Raw genomic sequence first — 23,664 nt, forward strand, 5'->3', positions numbered from 1 at the left:
GCCCAACCGGCGCCAGAGCACGGGGTCGGCCTTCCTGCAGCTTCTTCCGCTTGCTGGCTGCGGCGCCTGGGACGGTGGCGGTGGGTCTGGGCGCTGGGAAGTCGTCCAAGATGATTAAAAAATTCGACAAGAAGGACGAGGAGTCTGGTACGCGCGGGGCGTCTGACGCCCACCCTCAGCCGCGGGGTCCCCTTCCCCTGCCTGCCGCCACCTGCTCTCGGGAACTGCGGACCTGGAGGCGTGGGCGCCGGTGTGCCGGAGGGCCGGAGTTGGAGCCCAGCCCCTCCTCCGACCCACTCCGCTCCAGCCGGGGGCCTGCCCCTAGCCCCTCCCCCGGGCGCCGGAGCCTCCCCTCAGGTCGCGCGCGAGCGCCCGGGAGCTCGCACGCAGCCTCGGGCTGCTCGGCGGCCCCGCCCCCAGCCCCCTCCGGCGCAGCTCCGCGGAGCCACCTGCTCCAGTTCGCCGGGGGTGGGCTGCCCACCAGAGTCCGGCCCATGGCAGGTGGCGGAGGTAGTGAGTGTGCGCTTGCGAGAGGCGGGGTGGCGTGGGGTGCTGGTAGTGCAAGGCCCACGGTGGGTCTGGGATTGACGGAACTGAGTGTGTTTGTGAACTTTGTGGTGTCTGTACCTTACAATCTCCCTGGGGACCTCTGCTTTGTCCGCTTCCGTGCGGGCAAGCCTGCTCCGTGGTACCTAGCTCGTTTAATACTCAAGCATCCAAAAGTGAGTTGCATCTTGATATCCGTCTTTGGTCCAGAGTAAATGAGGAAGATGCCAAGTCACCTCAAAAAACAAAAACAAACAAACAAAAAAACCCCCAAAACCCTCAGTGATTGATAGCTGCTCTCAAAAAGTGTGGTGGAGGGTTGGGTTAGTAAACCTCTATGGCCCCTTCCAGCTTGACATGTATCTAATTCTCTGGTAAACTCCTCACAGTAAATGTTAGAAACACATAAAATAGTGCTTTCCTTTAGGGAAATCCAAAGGACCCTACCACAGTCTCATTAATTTTAGTTGTATGGACATGACAGATATTTCTAACATTCATATAAAAAGAAGGCAGGGAAAGAATACACTCATTTCAGGCAGGGTTTCTGCAAAAGAGAAGTACAGGATCTTACAGGATAGCAGACAGAGCTAGTGTCAGAATCAGAAGGATTTTAATCAGTTTGTACGCATATTAGTAATGATTATCACTGTGAAATCCAAGTGGTCACCTCACTTGGGTGAGATTTCCCAAGCATTCAATACCCTTCTGTAGAAAGTAAGTTTGTGTAGGACAGCTATTAAAGACATTTTTTTTCCCCCATAACATAGGTAGTGGCTCCAATCCTTTTCGGCATCTGGAGAAGAGTGCTGTCTTACAGGAGGTATGGCTTGGAAGTATAGTGTGTTTTTTTCTTTTCTATTCCATTTTAGAATGGGGGACAGAGAGCCCCGGAATGCTCTGATCCAAAATAAGAATTAAGGAATGTAGCTGAGTTCAGAGAATATATACTTGAGGGAAAAAGAAGAGGGATTACTTGTCATAGGAGAGTCTAGAGCTTATAGAAATGCAAGAATATGTAGACTCTGTCACATGCTGAGAATTTTAAATAAAACACCAAAGGAGGTGTTTAGTGCAAGGTTATTGAAGGAAGTTATAGATATTAAGCTTATTGTATTCAAATGATGTAGATAAATATTGTGATTCTTACTTAATAGATAAAGCCCACAAGTTGAAGTAGCAGACCTAAGGGAGTGAGTGTAGAATGGAAAACCTAGGCCACATCTAATAATTTATTATATACCATAATAAGTTGAAAACTGTAAGCAACATTATTTGGATACTGTGATTAAAATGTATAATAGTCTTTATTAAGTTGATTTTCTGTAATCTGTGATAGCGAAGATAGAAAATATATATAGCAGTGTTTTTTGTTTCCACAGGCTCGTATATTCAATGAAACGCCCATCAATCCAAGAAGATGTTTGCATATTCTTACAAAGATTCTTTACTTATTGAACCAGGTAAATTATTTTGATTTTCCTCAGATTTGTGTCCTGGAATAGAAATATATAACATGCAGTGAAGTACTTTCTGGCAAGTGTAATTATTTATTTTTTAAAAATTCACTTAATTTTAAAATTTACAGTGTTCGATTAACATAATAATATGTAAAATTTCTTGAGGATGAGGAGTATGACAGACACTTCTTTTTTATTCATGAGGTACCAAATCAGCTAAGCGCATAGTAGGATCTCAACGTTGATTTGAATTTAACAAGTATTAGTTAATATTAAAACATGTTGTTTAGATATGTTCAGAAAATAAAAATATATTGCAAAATCTTAGACAAATTCCAGATAGATATTTTATCCTTTTGGAGGGAGTATATTAATATTTTAAAGCTTTGATTTTAACATTCAAATTTTATACAGGCATACCTTATTTTATTTTACTTTATTGGATTTTTTTTACAAATTGAAGGTTTGTGGCAACCCTGCATTGTTAGATGATGGTTAGCATTTTTTTAGCGGTAAAGTATTTTTAAATTAAGGTAGGTACATTGTTTTTTTTCGACGTAATGCTATTGCACAGAATAGACTACAGTATAGTGTAAACATAACTTTTATATGCACTGGGAAACCAAAAAATTCCTGTGACGTGCTTTATTGCAGTATTCACTTTATTGCTGTGGTCTGGAACTGAACCCACAGTATCTGCAAAGTATGCCTGTATTTATTTTCCCTACTCCACCACTAGCAGTATGATTCTGCGCTTAACTGTTTTGTGCCTTAATGTCTTTTTCTGTAAATGGGGATTATGATAATACCTGTTTTATAAAGTTATAATGATTAAATGATACAATAAATGTGAAGCACTGAGAATAGTCCTGGATACATAGTAAACATTCAGGAATAGTTTTCATTCGGTCATTTAGCATATATATTTATCACATACCTGCTGCATTCTATGCACTGTTTTAGGCACTGGGGACGTAGCAGACAAAACCAACAAAAATATTTGCACTCATGAAACATAGATCCCACTTGCGCTTTTTTTTTCTTTTTAAATTAATTAATTTATTCTTGTCTGCATTGGGTCTTCGTTGCAGTGCACAGGCTTTCTCTAGTTGCAGCGAGTGAGGGCTACTCTTCGTTGTGGTGTGCGGGCTTCTCATTGTCGTGGCTTCTCTTGTTGAGGAACACAGGCTCCAGGCGCGCAGGCTTCAGTAGTTGCGGTGTGCCGGCTCAGTAGTTGTGGCGCACGGGCTCTAGAGTGCAGGCTCAGTAGTTGTGGCGCTTAGTTGCTCCGCGGCATGTGGGATCTTCCCGGACCAGGGATCGAACCCGTGTCCCCTCTATTGGCAGGTGGATTCTTAACCACTGCACCACAAGGGAAGTCCCCCACTTGCTGTTATCGTTACTTATTTAATTTTTTTTTCTTGTGTGTGGTTTTATTTATTTATTTGTTTGTTTCTTGTGTGTTTTTTTGGTTTTTTTGCTTCAGACTGAAAAATCTCATGATTTTTAGTCTAGGGCTTTAGAAAATGTGAGTCTGTTTCTTAGATTCACACACACACACACACACACACACACACACACACACACACACACACACACACACACACACACACTACCTCAGGTGGTTTACATATGGTGCTAAGAAGACTGTGGTTTCCAGTTTGAATTCCATGAGAATATTTTTACTATGTTTCATGACTGAAGACCTCATCCAGAGACATGAAGTTTTGTAGCTTGCAAATGGAGGCAGAGCAACAAGAACATGCTTTTAAATAAAATATATCTATTCACAAACATATATCCTTGTGTGGTATTATATTAGAAACATTTAATGCAAAGTCAGTTTGATTTAACTTTTCATAGCATGCATTGTGTCCAAGTTGGGGAACTCCAATCTGTAAACAGAATTTTGAGTAGTTAAAGTTGGTTCAGAGTAGCATATATTTTTATATTGACCGATAACTGGTTTTATGGGCAACTCATGTTTAAACGTATAATTATCTTGATAAGGAAGTTACCCACACAGTCTGATAAACACAGTCAACTAGGTGAACAGATTTGGGAACTTTAGCTTTATCTTTTGCCTAGTTCTTGGTAGTGCTTTTTGGAAAAATACTTCTAAGTTTCTACTAGAGTTGACATATCCGTATATTCTCTGAGTTTCAAGTCAAAAACTAGGGACTTAGGATTTACTGTACTAGTATGACTGACAAGTAGATGGGCATCTGTATATTCTCTAAATATGAAAGAAGGTAAGGGAAATCTGTTGCTGATGAGCAAGCTGGGTACTCTGACTTAAGTAATTGTAAACTCTTATACTTTGTCTTTCATCCTAAACTTTCAGGGTTTTTCATCAAAATTTGTTTATTCTTATACCTTTGACAAATAGATTGACTAGTTATCTAGTTATATTTTTTATGAGAGCTGAAGCCCTGAAAAGTGATTGAGCCTAACATATTATATAGGATTGCTTTTAATGAAGAAGTTAAATATTGAAATGGTAATGTTTCAGGTGGTCTGTGGTCTGCAGTGTTTTGACTATTAATAAAATATTGGGTTGGCCAAAAAGTTCGTTTGGGTTTTTCTGTTACATCTTACAGAAAAACCCAAACGAACTTTTTGGCCAACCCAATAGGTTATCTAACACCTCGCTACTCAAAAATACGTGGTTCCCAGATCAGCAGCATTCACATCACTGGGAGCCAATTAGAAATGGAAAATTTTAGGGTTCACACCAGAGCCACTGAATCAAAATCTGCATTTTGGGAAGATCCTCCGATGATTTATTAAGCACGTTGAAGTTCTGATCCAAAGCATGTTTTTAGGGGCTTGAGCCAGTGTCTTGAGATGTATTAGCAGCCCTATAAGCCTTACTTTTATATAACTAATCTGATTCCTGCCCTTTTGGTTGGTCCCTTTTTGCCATGTTTTCTGGGATTCCTAATAGATAGTTCTTTACAGTTTAATATTTATTATGCTCCTATGATATGTTAGGCATTGGATTATAGAAATGTAGAAGGTATGATCTCTGCTCTTAGGCAATGTAACAATAACATCCTGTTCTGATTAGGAAGTCAACTTACTATCATTTTCTATCTCCTTGTAAATCACAATTCTTCAGGGAATTTAAAATAGTTCCTGCTAAAAAGTTAGATACCACTGTTCTAGAACTTTCATAAAAGCATGGTGTATGATAATGAATTGTTTTAAATAAGGAATGGATAAATGGCTATGTAGGTTTATAAATTAAAAGCCAGAAAAATAGCAAAGAGGCACAATGTTTATACAGAGAGTTTTTCCTGAGTTCTAAAAGATCTTTGCAGAAATAAATGGAAAATCCTTAATTTTTTTTGAGTTTAAGAAATTGTTTTAATTTAAACTTAATTTAAATTACTTAGGGTGAACACTTTGGAACTACGGAAGCCACAGAAGCCTTCTTTGCAATGACTCGATTGTTTCAATCTAATGATGTAAGTCTTTTTTTTTTTTTTTTTAATTCTTTTAGGCTATAAAAAGCTCCTTTTATCTGTTTTCCTTGGGGGAACTTAGAGTGCTCCAAATTAGGGAAAGTTGCTTGAAATGTTTAAAATTACTTAAAAATTTTCTCTTCATAAAATTTATAAATGTTCATTAAAGGACATATGAAAATGAAAGAATGAAAGTATATAGTTTAAAGCTGTTCACTCACAGATCTACCATGCTGTCATAAAAACTGTTAATATCCAGCTTCTGGCGTGACACTGCGAAGGTGGACTGGTATAGAAGTCAGAGGACATAGCTATCACATCTCTAAGTTCTTAGTCAAGTTTCTGGTGGGCCTGGGGTTGCTGTTGGCAGATGAGAAGAAGAGCTGGATGCAGAGTGGGGAAGAGGACATGGAGTAGGGAAAAAGAAGAGTGAGGACAAACTAAAGCTGCCAGCACCCCTGCATCTGTCTCTCATTACCTTCGACCACCCTGACTTTCAAGCATAATGTCTGCTTCACTTCTGTCTTCCAAATGTGGCACATACTTCCTTTTTGCCCAGCTCTGACTCAGAACCATCAGAGAAGGGGATTGTGGGATCTGTATTTCCCAGCTTTCTGTTAACATAAATTGGCCAAATTGTACAGTTCTTTTGGTATGTATTGCATATCATCACAGGCCACATTTTGTGCCTGACCCTGAGGACTTTATAGGACTTGAGTCTGGTTATGTGTCTAGATAGTGAGCAGTTTGGGGATTAGGTCCTCAGGAACATTGGCGTCCCATGTAAGGCAACTATCTCGGGGAAAGTCAGTGCACATTCTTCAGGCAAATGGAGCCTAATTTCCTCAGACAGGGTATGAAGGACTGCTTCTACTTGCCCAGGAGGCTTGGAGGAATTTAGAGGTTCAAGGTACTTTGCTTCATCAGAATCTGCCCATATGTCCCCATTCCAATTTTCAGGGCCCCACTCCTTGCCAATCATGGTCCTAACTTTAACATAAAATGGCTCACAAGGGGATAAATTGAAGTTGCATTGTAATTCAGTCACCTGCAGGATATACTTTTCAGAAATCTCAGCCCTGTGTCCACATGGCATGAGGCTTTCTATTAAGGCATTATGGACATTTTCTAGTCCCTGACGTAGACCTTAAGCTGTGAATTCAAAACTCCGAGCTTAGCATTTTCTTTTACCTAGTTTGCCAGTGTACTTAGAAGGAAGTAGCCCATTATACAACTCATTTTTACAAAAATGTTCTATGGCAGCAACTAGTTGATTACCCAAACCTTTGTCTTCTATAGTCCTTGATTATACTTGTCTGCAGGTGATGATTTAAGTATTTTGCCACGGCATGCCATGGATGACTAGTGTCCCCTTTACCAGTGGAGACAGGGTCATTAATTCCTTTTATCAAATCAGAAAAGCAATTTCAGATTCCTATCCTTAACGCCCTATTTCCCTTTAATCACTTCCTGTACCAAAACTTGGGGTTCAATCAGGGAAGCAGAATTACTGTGTTTATTTATTTTTTATTTTTTTAAAATTTATTTATTTATTTTTGGCTGTGTTGGGTCTTCGTTTCTGTGCGAGGGCTTTCTCTAGTTGCGGCGAGCGGGGGCCACTCTTCATCGCGGTGCGCGGGCCTCTCACTGTCGCGGCCTCTCTTGTTGCGGAGCACAGGCTCCAGACGTGCAGGCTCAGTAGTTGTGGCTCACGGGCCCAGTTGCCCCGCGGCATGTGGGATCTTCCCAGACCAGGGCTCGAACCCGTGTCCCCTGCATTGGCAGGCAGATTCTCAACCACTGTGCCACCAGGGAAGCCCCACTGTGTTTATTATTGAATTATTTATTAGAGGAATTAAACTAGAAAATGAGGCATTTCAAGCTGCTGGAGAGTGGGGTCACAGAGAGGGACTATCATAAAAGTTAATGGAAGGCTGCTCCAGGTGTCTTGGGGTAGGCCAGAGGCTGTCGTTGCTCACAGGGCTGGCAGTTGGGAAGAAGAGCTGGACATGGAGCAGGGAAGAGGATGCAGAGCAGGGAAGAAGTAGCGTGAGGACAAACTCGAAGCCTCTAGCACAGAGGTTGTATTAAGAGAAGAAGACATGAAATAGTTTTCTAGGAAATGGATTGGGGAAATGTAGGATTGTTGGACAGGACGCATGGCCCCTTCAAGTTAGTGGTCATGAATTTAAAGTATTCCCAGGTAGCATGGTGAATGTTTTTCTCTAGCTACAGGCTTCAGGTTAAGGCATGGAACAGTTAAAGATGGGATTTAATCAAGATTGGGGTTTTGCCATGTTGGTAAGCAGAGGGAGGAACAAGGAAATTGAGTGATTGAAATATTGACTGTGGAGACTATGTTTGGTTCGGAGGTGAGTAAGAACAGGGGCTGATTGGGACAGTAAAGAGTTGATGGAATCAATGGCTTGTAGGTCATGGTGGAGCAAAAGAGTTGAGTCAGGAGTGGTGGTTGGACAGCGAATGCTTGGAAATGAAATACAAAAGGGGTACTGTTATTGATATAGGCTGTGACAATGGAAGCGGGTAATTGCAATAGGAAGGAGGACAGGATCGTTGGAGAAGAAGAGGTCAATTCCATGGAGTATTCAGAGTTTTAGAAATTCTGTCTGTATGGATATTAAAATCACCAACAATTATTACTGGGGTTTTATTGGAAATAGTGATAGTAAACAAAGTACTAATTTTTTTTTTTAAATAAGGGAAGTAACCTAGGGTCTATATATGCAACCAGCAGTGGTGGCAAGTGCTGCAGTCTAATGGCATAAGCTTTTTTTTTTTTTTTTTTTTTTAATGGCATAAGCTTTAAAGCCAGAGTTTTTAGGGATGAAAGAGGTACAGTGAAAGAAGTCAGTGCAGTGATTTTGCAGAGGCAATGAGGATCAACTTGAACAGCTTCCCTACCTGTTGGTCTGTTGGCACGAGGGAGAAATGGCCACCATTTGAGAGGGCTGCAGGCGAATCCTCAGGGGAGAGCCAGGTCTCAGAGAAAAGATGGGAATGTTTAGAGAAGAGTTTAAGGATATAAGGGGTTTTGCTGTTGAAAATGCTAGAGAACCTGATTGAACGGGTTTGGAATTTGTGGAGGGATGGAAGATGGAGTCAGATTAGGTGCTTATCCAGTGTCCAGGAGATGAGTAATGACCAGGATATTTTATTTTTTTTTGTAGTGACTGAGGTTTAGTAACCATGTACAGCATGATGTGATTTGTTTGGATGGTCCCTTAGGCAGAATATGGAATTGAGGATATGAATTTTTGCGGGGAAGATGAGGGGGTTTTGCCAGCAGCATGTGGAGCTCCTTCCTTTCCCAGCCTTCCTTTACCAGAGGGTAATTATTATTTTGAGATTGGTATCCTCCTATGTTTATATATTATATCTGTTTGTATCCATAATCTATACTTAGTATTTTAAAATATAATATGAATGATGTCATCTTCATATTATTTTGCAATTTAAAAAATTAATATATTTTTGAGGTCTGCCCTCTTGCTACAAGTACTTTTACTTTATTCTGTTTTACTGCTGTATGGAATCCCAGTATGTGAATATACAGTATTCTTATTTATTTATCCATTCTCCCACTGGTAGATCTGTAAGTTGCTTCTACTTTTTTGCTATTACAAATGACATTACACATAATGTTTATGTACATGTCTTCTTGTGCACATAGAGAATTTTTCTGGGGTAGATACCTCTAAGTGGAATTTCTAGGCAATGCTATTTATACGATCTTGCCAAATTGATCTTAAAGGGTTGTACTAATTTACACTGATTTGCTTCCAAATCCTTACCTGCTCCAAATAATAATTTCTTATTATCTGATCTAAATATTTGCCATTCACAAGAAGGTGATATGGCATCTCTTTGTGGTTTTAATTTGCATTACCATATCACTGCTGAAATTGAAACTTTTTGTATAGTTAGTGGCCATTTTACTTTTCCTCCTCTGTGAATTGTCTGTTTATATTCTTTGCTTATTTATATTCCTTCTATTGATTTATAGGTTTATAACTTTATTTTAGCCTTTAAAAAATCTGCTTTGTTTTTTTAATTTTAAAAATCAGCTTAAATATACAATAAAATTCACCGATTAAGTGTACAGTTGTGTTTTGACCAGTGTATAGAGTCATGGAACAATTACCACAGTCATGATACAGAAACTTTTCATCACCCCAGAATGTGCCCCCATATTTCTTAGTTGTCTATCTCCTCCCTCAACCCCTAGCACCTGGCAATCACTGATTTACTTCCTGACAACATAGTTTTGCATTTTCTAGAATTTCATTTAGATTTAATAATATAGTATATAGTCATTTATGACTTTTATGTCTTGTTTCTTTCCCTTAGCTTTTGAGATTGATCCAAATTTTTGTATGTATCAGTAGTTTGTTCATTTTTATTGCTGAGTAGTATTCCATTGTATGGAGGTAGTCTTTATTTATCCATTCACAAGTTAATGGATATTTGGGTTGTTTCCAGTTTATAGATATTATAAACAAAGCTGCTAAAAATATTCAAGTACAAGTCTTTGTGTGGACCTATGTTTTCATTTTCTTTGGTTAGTATCTAGAAGTGGAATTCTTGGGTTTGCATTTCCTGAATGATGAATGTATTAAGCATGTATTAAGCAAATATATGCTTATTGGCCATCCGTTTATCTACTTTGGTGAAGTGTCTGTTGAAATCTTTTACCTTTTTTTTTAAAAAAAATCAGGTTGTTTATCTTCTGCTTATTGAGTTGTAGGTGCTTTTTAAATTTTCTGAATACAAGACCTTCATCAGATAGGTGTTTTGTAAATATTTTCTCCTTCCCAGATCCCAGTCTGTGGCTTGCCTTTTCATTCACTCACCACTGCATTCTTTTTTTTTTTTTTTTTAAGTATAATATACAAATGGTAAAATTCACCCTTTTTAGGGTATAGTTTTACGAGTTTTGACAAATGCATACAGTAGTATTATCATCACTGCAGTCAAGATTTAGAACATTTCCATCACTCCAAAAAGTTCCCTACTATATGATCTATTCCTCGCATCCTCAGGCCCAGGAAACCAATAATCTCTTTTCTTTCCTTATAGTTTTGCCTTTCCAGGAAGTCATAAGAATGATATCATACTATATGAAGCCTTTTGAGTCTTCTTTTCAGGCACTTAGCATAATTCATTTGAGATTTTTCCATGTTATTTTTTGTGTCAGTTTACTCCTTTTTATTTCATTGTAGTAATTTGTTGTATGGATGTACCTCAGTTTATTTGTTCGTTAGCTGAAGAGCATTTGGTTGTTACCATTTTTTGGTGGTTATGAATAATGTTGCTATAAACATTCATGTATAAGTTTTTAAATGTAAGTTTTTATTTCTCTTGGGTAAATACCTAGGAGTGGAATTGCTGGGTCATATGATAGGTGTATGTATGTTTAACTTTGTAAGAAACTGCCAACGCATTTTCCAAAGTGACAGTACCATTCCCTCCATTACTGTATGAAGCTTCTAGTAGCTCTGCATTCTGGCCGGCACTTGGTATTATATGTTTTTTGTTTGTTTGTTTGTTTTTTAATTTTAGTCATTCTAATACATATGTAGTGGTATCTCTTTGTAGTTTTAATTTGCATTTCCCTAATGACTAATTATCTCAAAATCTTTTTATGTGCTTTTGTTGCCTTCTATATATCTTCCATGATGAAGGATCTGTTCATATCTTTTGCCCATTTTTAATAATTTGGTTGTATATTTCCTTATTATTGAGTTTTGACGGTCTTAATGTATTCTGGATAGAAGTTGTTTATCAGATGTTTCCCAAATATTTTCTCCTAGTCTGTGTCTTGTTTTTTCACTTCCTTAGTCTTTAAAAGAGCAGAAGTTTTTAATTTTGATGAAGTCCAGTTTATCAGGGTTTTTTTTTTTTTTTTCCCCCAGTTTATTTATTTATTTATTTATTTATGGCTGTGTTGGGTCTTTGTTTCTGTGCGAGGGCTTTCTCTAGTTGCGGCAAGCGGGGGCCACTCTTCATCGCGGTGCGCGGGCCTCTCACTATCGCGGCCTCATCTTGTTGCGGAGCACGGGCTCCAGACGCGCAGGCTCAGTAGTTGTGGCTCACGGGCCTAGTTGCTCCGTGGCATGTGGGATCTTCCCAGACCAGGGCTCGAACCCGTGTGCCCTGCATTGGCGGGCGGACTCTCAACCACTGCGCCACCAGGGAAGCCCTATCAGGGTTTTTTTTCCTGTTATGGATTGTGCTTTTGATGTGTATTATAGAAATCTTTGCCTAACCCAAGGTCACAGAGATTTTCTCCTCTGCTTTTTCCCTAGGCATTTTTTAGATTTTGTGTCTTAAATTGCTTTAGGATCATTTTGAGTTAATTTTTGTACATGATATAAAGTGAGGGTTGAATTTCTTTTCATCTCCTTCCTCTTCCTCTACCACCCGCTCCTTTTCCTCCTCCTTTCTTTTCTCATCAAATTCTACTGGAATAATTGAATATCAGTATGGAGGGAGGAGGAGGAGGAAGAAATAATGATGATTGCGTTACAATGGCACATTGGAACATTCTATTTTTTTTATTGATATATATATCTGTTCTTATTCCAGTATCACACTGTCTTGATTACTGTAGCTTTATAGTAAGTTTTAAATCAGGTAGTGCATGTTTTCCTATTTTATTATTATTTTTTTCTTTTTCAAAGTTGTTTTGGCTCTTCTAAGTTCTTTGCATTCCTCTATGCATTTTAGAATCAACTTGTCCATTTCTATCAAAAAAGGCCTGCTGGAATGTTGATGGTGATTGCTTTGACTCTAAAGATCAATATGTTCAACTATACTTCAAGAAAATTAAAAAAAAAAAGATCAATTTGAGGAGAATTGACATTATAACATTATTGAGTTTTCTACTCCATAGACATGGTATATATTTCCCTTTATTCAGGTCTCTAATTTCTGTCAGCAGTATTGTAGCTTTCAACATACAAGTCTTATACATATTTTGTGAACTTTATCCCTGAAGCAGTTAACATTTTTTATACTATTGCATTTGTATTGTTTGTAGGTAGTCTATAGAGATTAAATTGATTTTTGTACATTGACCTGTTTCCTGTGATCTTGTTAAATTTATTTATTACTTCTAGGAGTATTTTGGGAGATTCCTTAGGATTTACTTTTTTCAGTCTGTATGCTTTTTATTTGTTTATCTTACCTTTTTGTCTTCTTGCACTATTGTATAGTGTGAATAGAAGTGATGGTAGAGGACATCCTTGCTTTGTTCCTGATCTTAGAGGGAAGGTATTTAATCTTTCACCATTAAATGTGATGCTGGCTCCAAGTTTTTCATAAGTGACCTTTATCAGGTTGAGGAATTTCCTTTCTATTCCTAGTTTGCTGGGAGATTTTTTTTTTTTCCGTAAATGGGTATTGAATTTGGTCAAATGTCTTTTCTGTATCCATTGAATTATTGTGGTTTTTCTTTTTTAGTATATTAATATGGTGAGATGCATTTATTTTCCTGGAAAATATAAAATCTTTGTTTTCTGTTTGTTAAAATTTGTTATGGATTTTGAGTCTGTGGTCATGAAATATATTTATGTATAGTTTTTTCTTGGGTTTTGTATTTGGGTAATGCTGGCTTCATAAAATGAATTGAGAAGTGTTTCTTCGTCTTCTGCTCTCTGGAAGAGTTTTTGGAGAATCATTATTAATTTTTCCTGAAATGTTTGATGGAGTTCACTATTGAAACCATCTTTATTGTAGGAAGGTTTTTGATAATTAACTACTTTAAAAGGAAATAGATATGCTGCTATTCAGATTATTTGTCTTCTTGAGTCATCTCTGGTAGTTTGTGTATTTCAAGGAATTTGTCCATTTCATTTAAATTGTTGAACTTCATTGGCATAAACCTGTTCGTAATATCTCCTTATTCTTTTAATGTTTGAGGATCTGTAGTGATATCTCTTTTTTCACTTTGATATTGGTAAATTTTATCTTCTCTCTTTTATTCCTGCGAAGTTTGTCTAGAGGTTTATAAATATTGATCTCTTCACAGAACCAGCTTTTTGTCTCATTGACTTTTCTCTATTGTTTTTCTCTTCCAAACTGTGCACTTAATTGTGCAAAACAAACAAACAAAAAACACAACACACACACACACACATGCTAAAAAATCAAGCCAGAAGAAGGAAAAGAAAAGAAAGATAGATCAAGCAGGACAAACATAAATTATATAATAAGATGGTAGATATAGACCCAAATACATCATTGTCGCATTAAATGTAAATAAACAACATAAAGAACATTTACAGAAATTGACTATATACTGAGCCATAAAACAATATGCAACAAATTTCAAATGAATGAAATTGTGTATCTTATGTTCTCTAATTACATTGGATTAGTGTTGGAAATCAATAATAAAAGAGTAACTAGATAATTCACCATATTTTTTGATATTAAGAACACATTTATGGAAATTCCTCAGCAGTCCAGTGATTAGGACTCCATGCTTTTACTGCTGAGGACGCAGGTTCAATCCCTGGTCAGGGAAAAAGGATCCTGCAAGGCACAAGGCCAAAAAAACAAAAGAACACATTTCTGTTCTGTTTCCAGCCATGATGAAGTAAAGGGGCTAGATTTATCCTGCTACCATAAATACCTAGAAAAAAATACATATATATATATATATATATATTACATAGTATTTTTTCAGAAATTAGATTAACAAGCATTCCAGGATTATGATCTGAAGAAAGAGAAAAACCTAGGGTTGTGCTAGTTCATTTCCTAGGGGCAGATTACAGTTCTCAGATTAGGGAGGGCATACTGAAAAGGAGCCTACCTATATCTCTGAGCCGAGAAAACAGATGGAGTTTGGGAAAGCCAAGAAATCTTAAACTTGTAGGGCAGAGTACTAGAGATGAAGGAGGTGTGGGGAGAGGGAAGGAGGGAAGAAAGAAAGAAAGGAAAGAGATAGTTCCAGCAATCTGCTGAGGGTCTCCCCTTGAATCTTTAGATAAGAACTGGCCTGTGCATACGTAAAAGGAAAGCTACCTAAGGCCAAAGAAAGAATCACCAGGACACAGTGCTGAGAATAATTCATATTCCTACCAGTGAGAGTGGGAAGACCTTGTCATCTTGTATAGTTCTCAGAAAGGTACACCCTAGTAATGGGAATATATTAGCCTTAGACTAAGGCTTTAAAAAACTTATACACAAGTCTCAAAAGTGAAAAACTGATCCCAGGTAACTTAACCTCATGACAGAGTAAAGTGCAACACTATATAAAAGAATTCAACAAAATCCAGCTCCTAACAACATAAGCTTCATAATGTACAGCATTCAATAAAAAATTACCAGGTATGCAGAGAAGCAGGAAAATATTATCCAGACCAGGAGAAAAATGGATCAACAGGCACAAGCCCAGAAATGATAAAGATGATGGAATTAGCAGACAATGACACTAAAACAGCTCTGATAAATCCATCATAAGTTGTTCTAATAAACCCGTTGTAAGTTGAAAATATCATAAGTCAAAAGTACATTTAATACATCTAACCTACCAAACATCATAGCTTAGCCTAACCTACCTTAAACGTGTTCAGAACACTTACAGTAGCCTATAATTGGGCAAAATCATCTAACACAAAGCCTATTTTATAATAACATGTTGAATATCTTATATAATTTATTGAATACTGAAAGTGAAAAACAGAATGGTTGTATGGGTACAGAATGGTTGTAAGTGTATCAGTTGTTTACCTTTGTGATTGCATAGCTGACTGGAAGCTGCAGCTAAGTGCCGCTGCCCAGCATCACGAGACAGTATTGTACAGCATATTGCTAGATGGGGAAAAGATTAAAATTCAGAATTCGACGTATGGTTTCTACTGAATGCTTATCACTTTTGCACCATCGTAAAGTTGAAAAATCATAAGTTGAACCATTGAAGTTGGGGACCATCTGTAATCTGCATGTGTGTGTGTGTGTGTGTGTGTATATATATATATATATATACACACACACACACACACACACACGCACAAACATTTACATATACATATACATATATTTATATATCATACATTATTTTTGTGCGATTTTTGTTGTTATTGAGATTTACCCATGTCTTTACCACTTTTTTAAAAAAGACTGTGTTTTTTTGAGAAGTTTTAGGTTCATAGCAAAATTAAGAGAAAGGTACAGAGATTTTACCCACACATGCATAGACTCCCCTATTATCAACATCCCCACCAGGGTTGTACATTTGTTACAATTGATGAACCTACATTGACACATCATTATAACCCAGAGTCCGTAGTTTACATTCACTCTTGGTGGTGTACATTCTGTGAGTTTGGACAAATGTATATGACATGTATCCATCATTAAAATATCATACAGAGCATTTTCACTGTCCTAAAAATCCTCTGTACTCTGCCTGTTTATCCCTAACTCCCTCCCTCCCCCAACCCCTGTCAACCACGGGTCTTTTTACTGTCTCCATAGCTTTGTCTTTTCCAGAGTGTCGTATAGTTGGAATCATACAGCATGTAGCGTTTTCATATTGACTTCTTTCAGTTAGTAATATGCATTTAAGTTTCCTCCGTGTTTTTTCATGGCTTGATAGCTCATTTCCTGTTAGTACTAAATAATATTCTGTTGTCTGGATGTACCATAGTTTATCCATTCCCCTACTAAAGGATATCTTTGTTGCTTCCAAGTTTGGCAATTATGAGTAAAGCTGGTATAAACAGCTGTATGTAGGTTTTTGTGTGGACATAAGTTTTCAACTCCTTTGGGTAAATATCAAAGGGCACAGTTGCTGGATTGCATGTTCAGAGTATGTTTGGTTTTGTAAGAAATGGTCAAACTATCTTCTAAGGAGGCTGTACCATTTTTATTTCCCAGCAACAACGAATGAGAGTTCCTGTTGCTCCACATCCTCATCAGCATTTGGTGTTGTTAGTGTTCCTGATTTTGACCATTCTGTCAGGAGTGTAGTGGTATCTTGCTGTTTTAATTTGCCTTTCCCTGATGACATATAATGAGGAGCATCTTTTCATATACTTATTTGCCTTCTGTTTTTCTTCTTAAGGGAGGTATCTGTTAAGGTCTTTGGCCCATTTTAAAATTAGGTTGTTTTTCTTATTTTTGACTTTTAAGAGGTTTTTTTTTGTTTTTTGGGGGGTTTTTCTTGGTGTATTTTGGATAACAGTCCTTTCTCAGTTATGTGTTCTGTAAATATTTTTCCCAGTCTGTGTTATCTTCTCATCCTCTTGACATTGTCTTTTGCAGAGCAGAAGTTTTTAATTGTAATAAAGGCTGACTTATCAATTATTTCTTTCATGGATTATGCCTTTGGTGTTGTATCTAAAAAGTCATCACCATACTCATCATCATCTAAGTTTTCTCCTAGGAATTTTATAGTTTTGCATTTTACATTTAGGTCTGTGGTCGATTTTGAGTTAATTTTTGTGAAGAGTGTAAGGTCTGTGTCTAGATTCATCTTTTTGGCATGCGGATATCCAGTTGTTCTGGCACCATTTGTTGAGGAGACTGTCTTTCCTCCATTGTATTGCCTTTGCTCCTTTGTCAAAGATCAGTTTACTATATTTATGTGGGTATATTTCTGGGTTGTCTTTTCTGTTCCATTGATAAATTTGTCCATTCTTACGCCAATACCACTCTGTCTTGTTACTGTTTACCGCTTTCTTTTTTTTTTTACTCTTCATTCCTTACTGTATTTCTGAGTTATTATCTAGAATAATTTTCCCTGTGCCTGAAGAATATACCTTTTAGAATCCCATCTTTTGTAGACTTTAGATACTTTATCCTGTGCAAGACCCTGGGCTTGTACTTCTGTGGCTATGAGTTGTGTGTTTTTCCATTTTTGGCACCTGTGAATTTCCCTTCATTTTCCCTTGGCTACGTATTAAAATTTTTTGTTCCTGTTTTATTCAGCATTTCTGTGTATTTGTTTAGGCAGTATAGTTGTTAAAAACACATCTTTGTCAACACTACATTGTCACTCTTTTTAATTTTAGCCAATTTGGTGGGTGTGAGGTGGTATATGAAATGTGGTTTTAATTTGTATTTCCCCAATGACTAACAGTGTTGAGCCTCCATTTTTTGTGCTTTAGCTAAATTTTTTTGGATCTCCAGTTTTTTTTTTTTTAATTTTTTAATTTATTATTTATTTTTTTTTTTTATTTTTGGCTGTGTTGGGTCCTTGTTTCTGTGCGAGGGCTTTCTCCAGTCGCGGCGAGCGGGGGCCACTCTTCACCGCAGTGCGCGGGCCTCTCACCATCGCGGCCTCTCCCGTTGCGGAGCACAGGCTCCAGACGCTCAGGCCCAGCAGCTGTGGCTCACGGGCCCAACCGCTCCGCGGCATGTGGGATCCTCCCAGACCAGGGCCCGAACCCGTGTCCCCCGCATCAGCAGGCAGACTCTCAACCACTGCGCCACCAGGGAAGCCCCGGATCTCCAGTTTTATTCTGCTTCATGGTAGATTTTTATTTAGGGGGGAGTGTAAATTTTCTTCTGCTCTGAAGTTTTGATTGTCATTTTTTTGCTTCTCATAGTAGCTTCATATGGATGTGATATGCCTCATTATCTGCCCCATGCTGCCTTTCTTATTCTGGGGTGATTTTTTTCTGTGTTTAATCACCATGAGAATCCTCACTCTGTTCTGCCTGTTCCTTAATAGGCTCAGTAGTCTCCAACAGATCCTTTGTACAGCTTGGACTCTGGAGCTGGGTCTGATGTATTTGAGTTTCACTACTTATAAGAAATTTGAAGTTACTTGGTAGAGAATGAGGCTAGACAGGCTAGAGGAACCAAGGCTTTGAGCATTGAGTATGAGTGTTTATGAATAAAATCAGAGATCCAGGTGAGGAGAAAGGGTGGGCGAAACTTTATTTAACACTTCTTTTGGATCCAGGTGTCCATCTAGAAATCTTGATAATTGAAAATAGTAGTTGTACAACCACAAATACCTTAAGGAAAAATATGCTGAACTGAGGAAAACACAGAGTCTGCATGTCTCTCTGTATATATTTTTAAAGAATTTAAAAAATACATTTTCTAGGACAAGCCTTTAGCACTTTGAAAAACCTGTCTTTGGACTCACATTGTCAGAGTCACAGTTTGGGTCTTTCTGTATAAAGACCCATATAATTAACTGAATTTTTGAATTTTCATCTAGGTGTTTTCTACTGTTAGTGCATCAATTACTTGTGTTTAGGAAATACTAGAATTTTGAATATTTTCTCATCCAGGCCTTTTTTTTGTTTTCTTTTTTTCCTTGGCCATGCCTTGCGGCATGCAGGATCTTAGTTCCCTGACCAGGGATTAGACCCGGGCCCCTGCATTGGGTGTGAGGAGTCTTAACTGCTGGACCACCAAGGAAGTCCCCTCATCCAGGCACTTTTAAAAGGACTTTTTGGGTAGATGAGAATCTTTTTAAGAATAGCTTTCTAAATATATTTACTTGGGGTCCTCACTTCAAACAGTTTAAAAAACCATTTCCTTATGAATAACCTGTTGCCTTTTATAAATAATTTTTCAGCAAACATTGAGAAGAATGTGCTACCTTACTATCAAAGAAATGGCTACCATCTCTGAGGATGTCATAATTGTCACAAGCAGGTATGTGAATAGTTAAAACCTAGGATGCAATACTTACATATTTAGTGGAGTATTTGTTGTTCTGTTTCTGTTAATTTTACTTTTTGACTGTAAGAAAGCCAATAGGAATTTAAAAGAACATAATGTCTTAAAGCATTCTTTTCTAAAATGTGGTTGTCATGTGAAAACCATCTCTGTCTAATAAAGCTGAGAAGTCACAAAGGATAATACTAATAGATTTGATTACATTTTAGAATGTCATAAAAATATATAAACAAAACTAAAAAGTAAATGATACATTGAAATAAAATATTTATTTAAAAAATTTTTATTTTATATTAGAGTATAGTTGATTTATGAAAAAAATATAACAAGTACATCAAAAGGCTAACATCTATAATATATAAAGAACTCTTATACTTCAAAAAAACTCCGAGTGATACTTCATAAAATAATCAGTATAAAGGGTCTAAATATCTTTAAATAGTCATTCTCACTAGTAACCAAAAAATGTAATTAAAAATTCAAGAATGAGTTACAATATTTTTTTGTTTTGTTTTTTGTGCTTTTTAAGTTCAATTTATTTAAACTAAAAAAAAAAAAAAACCCCGAAACAGCTCCCCCATTTCTCCCACTCCCCCAGTCCCTGCCTCTGGCAAACCACTAATCTGATCTCTGTATCTGTGTATGTATGAGCCTGGTTTTATGTATGTATTTATTTATTTAGATTCCACATATAAGAGAGATCATATGGTATTTGTCTTTCTCTGTCTGACTTATTTCACTTAGCATAATGCTCTCAAGGTCCATACATGTTGTCACAAATGTCAAGATTTCATGCTTCTTTAACGGCCAAATAATATTCCAATGCATATATGTACAACAATTTCTTTATCCATTCAACTGTTGATGGACACTTAGGTTGTTTCCATATCTTGGCTAATGTAAATAATGCTGCAGTGAACATGGGAGTGCATATATCTTTTTGAATTAATGTTAATGTTTTCTTCAGATAAATACCCAGAAATGGAATTGCTGGATCACATGGTAGTTCTATTTTAATATTTTGAGGAACCTCCATACTGTTTTCCATAGTGGCTGTACCAATTTACATTCCTGCCAACAGTGCAGAGGGTTCCCTTTTCTTCATGTCCTAAACAACACTTGCTGTTTCTATCTTTTTGATAGTAGCCATTCTAAGAGGTGTGAGGTGATAGCTCATTGTGGTTTTGATTTACATTTTCCTGATGATTAATGATGTAGAGCATCTTCTCATGTACTTGTTGGCCATCTGTATGTCTTCTTTGGAAAAATGTCTGTTCACATCTGCCCATTTTTTTTTTTTTTTTAAATTTTATTTATTTATTTATTTATGGCTGTGTTGGGTCTTCGTTTCTGTGTGAGAGCTTTCTCTAGTTGCGGCAAGTGGGGGCCACTCTTCATCGCGGTGCGCGGGCCTCTCACTATCGTGGCCTCTCCCGTTGCGGAGCACAGGCTCCAGACGCGCAGGCTCAGCAATTGTGGCTCACGGGCTTAGTCGCTCCGCGGCATGTGGGATCCTCCCAGACCAGGGCTCGAACCCGTGTCCCCTGCATTGGCAGGCAGAGTCTCAACCACTGCGCCACCAGGGAAGCCCAACACATCTGCCCATTTTAAATCAGATTTTTTTTTTGCTATTGAGTTTATGAGTTCTTTATAAATTTTGGAAAATTATAATATTTTGCCAATCAAATTGGCAAAAAAGAAAAAAGGCAGTCAGTACTTGTAAGGGATATTGATATTCTTGTATACAGGAGGTAGAATAATAAATTGATTCAGTTTTTCTAGAAAGCAGTGTGGCAGCATTTGTTGAATGTTTGAAAGGGTTTATCCCTTTGATCCAGTAATTCCACATCTATGGAATTATCCACAGAAAACAATCAGAGATAGCACAGAAATACTTATATACAATGATGCTTATTGCAACACTGTTTACACTAGCAAAAAGGAAAAAACAACTTGAATGACATTGTTAAAAATGATCTAATTAATCATGTTATAGTCATATTATGAAATATTTTAATTTTTTGAATATATTTTTGAGACATCTTTAATGATATGGAAAAGTCTTCAATAAAGTGCTAAATGAAAGTTGGATTCAAGTCTGTGTATTCCCTGTAGTCTCTTTTAAAAATACTCTAAGTATGTATATAAAAATATATGATTGGCTATACACTGATATATTACCAGTAAGTTATCTCTGGGTGTTTGGAATTGTGGCTATTTATTTCTTTAAAGTTTTGATAATTTCCAAGTGTCCTAGAATGAGTATGTATAATTCAGAGTCCTAAGATATATAACAAATGTTATTTAGAAAATAGTTATTAACAGTTATTAATATATAGTTGTTAATAGTTACTAATTATAACTCATTCAAGTGAATCTGGTATTTGTACAAGAAAATAAATTTTGGAGGAGGGTACTTACGTTTAACCAGCAGTTGCGTTGAATGTAGTTTCATAATATTAGTAAAGCTTTCAGCTGAAAATGACACAAAGCCAGAATTAAATAGTAAACAAACAAAATAAGCACAGAGTAGCTGGTGTTGGTTCAGTAGTTCAATAGTGGCAGGGCTGGTGTCTCTTAAATTCTTTGGGACATCCTCACATTATTGCAAAATAAGATGCCTGAATTACTGGCAGTGCACCATTCAAGGTGGGAGGGGTACCGGGAAGGGGGCCAGAGAGAGCCAGCGCCGTCTGCCCCTTTTATCAGGTATGCAAAAGCTTTTCCCAAGGCAATTTTTAGATTTTATTTGGCACAGCTGCGTTATGACTAACCTTAGGAGGCCAGGAAAGTGAGTATATAGCTTTTATAGCCCAAGGGGCAGGCTTGGGAGAAGGGATTAAAAATGGGTATTGGATTAGTCAGCTAACAGTGTGTGGCACAAATACAAAACAAAACAATCTTCACTTAGATTGCTAGATTCACTAAATATTGGAAAAATTAAAAGTAGATTAATCAACTGTTGATTGAGGGTTTTTCGTTCCTTTGTTTAGCTGTTAATACTTCCATCTGAGTCCTGTTAGGCCGCTTTGAATTATGGTTTGCTTCTCGTTCGTTTTAAGTGATTAGTAGATGTAGTAGGCAGAATAATGCCCCCTCCACCCCCAAGATATCCCTGTCCTAATTCCTAGGACCTGTGAATATGTTACATTACATGGCAAAGGGGAATTAAAGTTGCTAATCAGCAGATAGGGAGAGTATCCTGGATTATCCAGGTGGGCCCAATATAAGGATAAGGGTCCTTAAAAGTAGAAGAGGGAGGCAGAAGAAAAGGGTCAGTAAAGAGATGTGACGATGGAAGCCGGGTCAGAGGGATGCACTGTTGTTGCTGGATTTGGAGACGGTGGAAGGGGGCCATAAGCCAAGGAATATGGGTGACATCTAGAAGCTGGAAAAAGCAAGGAAATGGATTTACTCCTACAGCCTCCAGAAAGGAATGCCATGCTGCTGACACCTTGATTTTAGCCCAGTGAGACCTGTGTTGGACCTCACCTTACAGAACTGTAAGGTAAAGAAGTGAATGTTGTCTTAAGCCTCTAAGTTTGTGGTAATTTGTTACAGCAGCAATAGAAAACTAACAGATTTTTGCAGTATTTAAGTGTATCAAATCAATACATTGTATACTGTAAAGTTATGCAATGTTATATGTCACTTATATCTCAAAACTAGAAAAAAAAACTAATAGAGACTTTGGTACCCGGAAGTGGGGTGCTGCTTTAACAAATACCTAAACATTTGGAAGTGGCTTTGTAATTGGGCAGTGAGCAGGTGCTGGAAGAGTTTTGGGGAACATGATAGAAAAAGCCTACGCTGCCTGGAACAAACTGTTAGTAGAAATATGGGCGTTAATGACTCTGCTAGACTCAGAAGGAAGTGAGGAGCAGGATAGAGAAAACATTTATCATATAGCATTGTGAACAGACTGTTGATAGAAATATGGACATTAAAGGTGTTGCTGGTGAGGGCTCAGAAGAAAATGAGAAAGGTATTAGAAACTGGAGGGAAGGGGATCCTTGTTATATTGTGGCAGAAAGCTTAGTGGCATTGTATCCTGCAGTTAGGTGGAAAGCAGGGCTTGTAAGCAATGAATTTGGATATTTAACTGAGATTTCCAAGCAGAATGTTGAGGTGTGGCTTGGTTTCTTTTTGCCACTTGTAGGGTAATAAATTGAGGAGAGACCTGTTAAACATGAACCAGGAGATCTTGATAAATACCAAATCGTTAGGTTGTACACCTGAAACTAATATAATGTTGTATGTCAATTACACCTCAAAAACAAAACAAAAATAAACCAGGAGTTGTTGATTTTGGAAATTGTCAGCCTACCAAAATGTCAAAGGATGCTAAAATCAAGACATGTGTGTTGGGAAAGCCTTCTCTAGAGAAAAAATCAGTTACTCTACAGCCTTTTCCTAAAACCTCAGAAAGATTAAAAGGTCAGTGTATTCACTCACACAAAACACTGAGAGATGAAGGGTGTGACTCATAGATTCCCTCAGCATCTAAGCAGAAGCCAAAA

The 23,664-nt window shown here is 37.5% G+C and overlaps 1 protein-coding gene across 4 annotated transcripts in view; it reads left to right on the forward strand.

Annotated features, from left to right (window-relative positions):
- Positions 1-9: 9 nt before the first annotated feature.
- COPG2 (COPI coat complex subunit gamma 2) overlaps positions 10-23,664 on the forward strand; it is a 137,686-nt gene continuing 114,031 nt past the window's right edge. For 2 of the 4 annotated variants that reach the window (XM_059933369.1, XM_059933371.1), the window contains exons 1-5: positions 10-147; positions 1,317-1,369; positions 1,929-2,009; positions 5,405-5,476; positions 19,041-19,120. In XM_059933369.1, coding sequence (XP_059789352.1) covers positions 111-147; positions 1,317-1,369; positions 1,929-2,009; positions 5,405-5,476; positions 19,041-19,120 — 323 coding nt within the window. In that variant the 5' untranslated portion in view covers positions 10-110. Of the gene's footprint in view, positions 148-432; positions 511-1,316; positions 1,370-1,928; positions 2,010-5,404; positions 5,477-19,040; positions 19,121-23,664 lie in introns of those variants that run through there. The other 2 variants (XM_059933370.1, XM_059933372.1) reach the window with 2 other exon arrangements.

The sequence above is a fragment of the Balaenoptera ricei genome, chromosome 9 (assembly GCF_028023285.1).
Source record: "Balaenoptera ricei isolate mBalRic1 chromosome 9, mBalRic1.hap2, whole genome shotgun sequence".
In the NCBI taxonomy this organism is placed as follows: Eukaryota; Metazoa; Chordata; class Mammalia; order Artiodactyla; family Balaenopteridae; genus Balaenoptera; species Balaenoptera ricei.